The sequence below is a fragment of the Bison bison genome, unplaced genomic scaffold (assembly GCF_000754665.1).
Source record: "Bison bison bison isolate TAMUID 2011002044 unplaced genomic scaffold, Bison_UMD1.0 scf7180017864270, whole genome shotgun sequence".
Lineage (NCBI taxonomy): Eukaryota > Metazoa > Chordata > Mammalia > Artiodactyla > Bovidae > Bison > Bison bison.
In genome coordinates, this window is record NW_011494842.1 from 5429619 (window position 1) to 5432726 (window position 3108).

The 3108-nt window shown below is 61.9% G+C and overlaps 1 protein-coding gene across 1 annotated transcript in view; it reads right to left on the minus strand.

The window, feature by feature from the left end:
* Positions 1–1433: 1433 nt before the first annotated feature.
* COL11A2 (collagen, type XI, alpha 2) overlaps positions 1434–3108 on the minus strand; it is a gene marked incomplete at its 5' end in the record, with an annotated part of 30871 nt that continues 29196 nt past the window's right edge. Inside the window, 2 exon segments of the mRNA XM_010848710.1 lie at positions 1434–2177; positions 2870–3076. Of these exon segments, the coding sequence (XP_010847012.1) occupies positions 2037–2177; positions 2870–3076 (348 nt within the window).

Below are 3108 nucleotides of genomic sequence, written 5' to 3' on the forward strand. Positions count from 1 at the left end.
CGGTTTCCCCGCGCGCCCGCCGCGGCGGCGAGGCTGGGCTTCTGCATGGCGGGGCGCCCTGGGGCTGAGACCGAGCCAGCTCCGGCACTGCAGGGTTTCAGGGATCCGGGCTCTGTCCTCGGGGGCGGGGACGCGGTCCAGGCGGCGTCGTCGGGGATCCCCGGGAGGAGGAGCGAGGGCGCTGCCTCCCGGAACTCCGGCTCGGGGGTGCAAGGCAGCCCCTCTCCCGCCGGCTCCCTGGGGTCTGCGGACTGGAAGCCAAGACGCGCACACACGTGCAGAGGCTCGTACACGCGTGCCCCTCCCGCGCCTGCAGCCGGACATCGGGCGAGGAAAGTGGCCTCGCGACCCGGAGGTCCCGGAAGAAGCGTTCGTCTCCTGCCCAGACGGGCGGGAGGCGGGATGCGCAGCCCGGGAGCCTCCAGGGATGCCCAGCGATGCGGCCAGCCCTGAGCAGAGGGTACACCTGGCCCGGAAGGCTCGGAGCTGCTGAACAAGCCCCGGGATGGTGGGGGTAGGGCGCCGGCGCTGGGGGGCGGCCCGGAGTCGGAGGAGACTCCAGCCGAGCCCTGTGCGTCTTGCCATGGCAGGAAGCCTGGAGGAACGTGAACGCTGATACCCACGAGCCTGGGGAGCCCCGGCCGCAGCCCTGGCTATTAATGACGGGGCAGGCAAGCCTGCACCAAAGGCAGGGGCAGTAAACGCCATCGTGAAAGTCAGCCTCGGTCTCCTCATTCGCAAGGAGCTCAGACCAGGCATCTAAGGCCCCTTCCAGCCTCTAGAGCCCTAAAGGTCTGGAAGGGGTGTCAGTTAAAATCAGGGAGGGTCAGGCGCCCTCACTCTGAACCGCTCAGGCGCCAGGGTCACACAGAACCCTGGGCTCCCACCTGATGTCGCTGGGTGGTCTGTTATCAACTCTCTCTGCATCCTAGCACCTCAACAGGACAAGTCCTCCAGGAAACGGATTAAGCCATCCATTTCTGATAACAGCTCAGCCAGGAGTAAGGGGCGTGGTGGGAGGGGGCTCCGGTGAGGATTGAAATAACAACACAAGCAGCAGGCACATACACCCCAGGAGGAGACAATCACATTTTTTAACCACCAGTCAGAGTGGACGCAGATCATAGTGCTGGACGAGGTCCTGGGAGTCCCTTCCATCCAGATCGCATGATAACTGAAGGATCAGGGAGGGTGGGGGTATCCAGGGCAAGGATGGGGCTGGCCAGGATGTTGGTGGGATGCTCAAGGGACTCAGGGCCACCGTGGTTTCCCAACTAATGTGGAAGAATCTCAATATTTCAAGCATCTGCTGACCACTGGCCCTGCACACACCCCTCACTATTCCACGTCTCCCCTGGGGGAGTAGCCGGGTCCCCAAGTAACAGGCGTTCCTGCAAGACCCCAGACTGAGAGAAAGACAGCAGGCAGGCAGGTCAGGGAGCCAGACACCCAGTAGGTAGAGATGAGCGAGCCCCACCTGGGCAGAGAGAGGCAGAGCCCTGAGACAAAGGAGACCGTGTATTCCAGCGTTCACAGTGGGTGCTGCAGGTGGGTGTGAGGGAGGCGGGGGTCGGCCCCCAGCCCCCCACAGTCACTGAGGAAAGCCCTGAGGCAAGGAGGAGGGTGCTGGGGCTCGCCCCTGGAGAGCCCCGTCTCCAAAGTCCGCTGATTTTTGTTGGCATTTCTCTCTTTATCTTTTTTGTCATTTTGTTTTCCACGCTTTAAATAATTAATATAATTACTTTTAAATACAAAATACACAGTGTCCTTTCTCTTCTCTTCCACGTGTTTGGGGTGACTGGGAGGTAAATTTTAAATAAGGGTCTCGGCTGTCGAGCAGGGCCCAGGCTCCAGGGGGGAGGGCCGCGAGGCCCGGGGCGTCCCTCCCCTGCTTTGCCCCTGATGGGGGACTCTCAGTGCCCTGGCTGGAGGCCCCCAGATGGCTAGAAGCCCTCCTTCGATGTGGCACAGTCCCACGCTGTGGGACTCCAGGTGGGCCTGGTGTCGGCGGACAGGGTCAGATGGAGGAGAAGGTCCTAGCCCATGAAGCAGACAGGCCCCAGCAGCACCCCGCCCCGCCTCGGAGGGGCCCCCAGTTCTGAGAAGGAGGCGTCCAGCACCGGCAGCTGCTCCAGTACAGGCGTGCGAACCTCCAGCACCGTCCGGCCTTGCTGGGTCTTGAGGAGGGGGAGAGACACAAGAGTAAGAGGAGTGAGCGTGGGAAAGGCAAGCAGGAGCCTGGGCCACCCAACCGCAGGCCCAGGCCCCTGCTCCTTTGAGCGCCGCCGTGATCCCCTCATCTGCGTCACGAGTTCAAACTGTGCTACATTTCCTTTCTTAAGTTTCTTCCAGAGAGTCAGGACTGGGAAAGCTGGGAAAGTTGGGTGTGTGTGTGTGTGTGTGTGTGTGTGTGTGTGTGTACACACATGTGCGTGCACTCTTGAGCCAATCTGGACAGCTGTGGGTTTGTTTTTGAGATTATCCGTCTGTAGTGGTTTGTGCGAGCTCGTGTGACTCCACAGGGATGTGTGTACCTGTGTTTGCGGCTGTGTGTGATGACAGCCAACATGATTCCGCACGTGTGTGTACCTGTGTGACCCTCTCCAGGCAACTCTGGAGACGCGTGTACAGATTGGGGGTGTCCTCCCTGGGGAGTGAGCAGTGTTAACAGCCCCATGTGTGCAAAGGGGAAAACATGTAAATATGCTTACGAGCCTGCATGCCGGGCTTTGAGTGAACCCGTCCTCCACTGCCCAGCCTTCCTGCCCTTCCCGACACCAGAAGCAGGCTTCCTCCTGCTCAGCCCAGCGCCCCTGCCCCTCCAGCCTGAGTCCGGGCCCACCCCCACCCAGCTCTCCATTGTGCCCACCTGGCAGCCGTCCCGGATCTCCTTGATGTAGGGGCTGGTCTCCGGGCTCAGCTCGTCCTCGTTGGCCCCCCGGAGCTTCAGGGGGCTGTCCTGGGCCTCCCCAGAGCACGGGTAGGAGATGTTCTGGCGGGCTGAGACGCTGAGCAGGCGCAGGAAGGTGAGCTGCACCACGCCCACTGGGGCGCCCTCGGAGTCCACGTAGGAGAACTGGGGGAGAGGGGGGCTGCGGTCACAGGCAG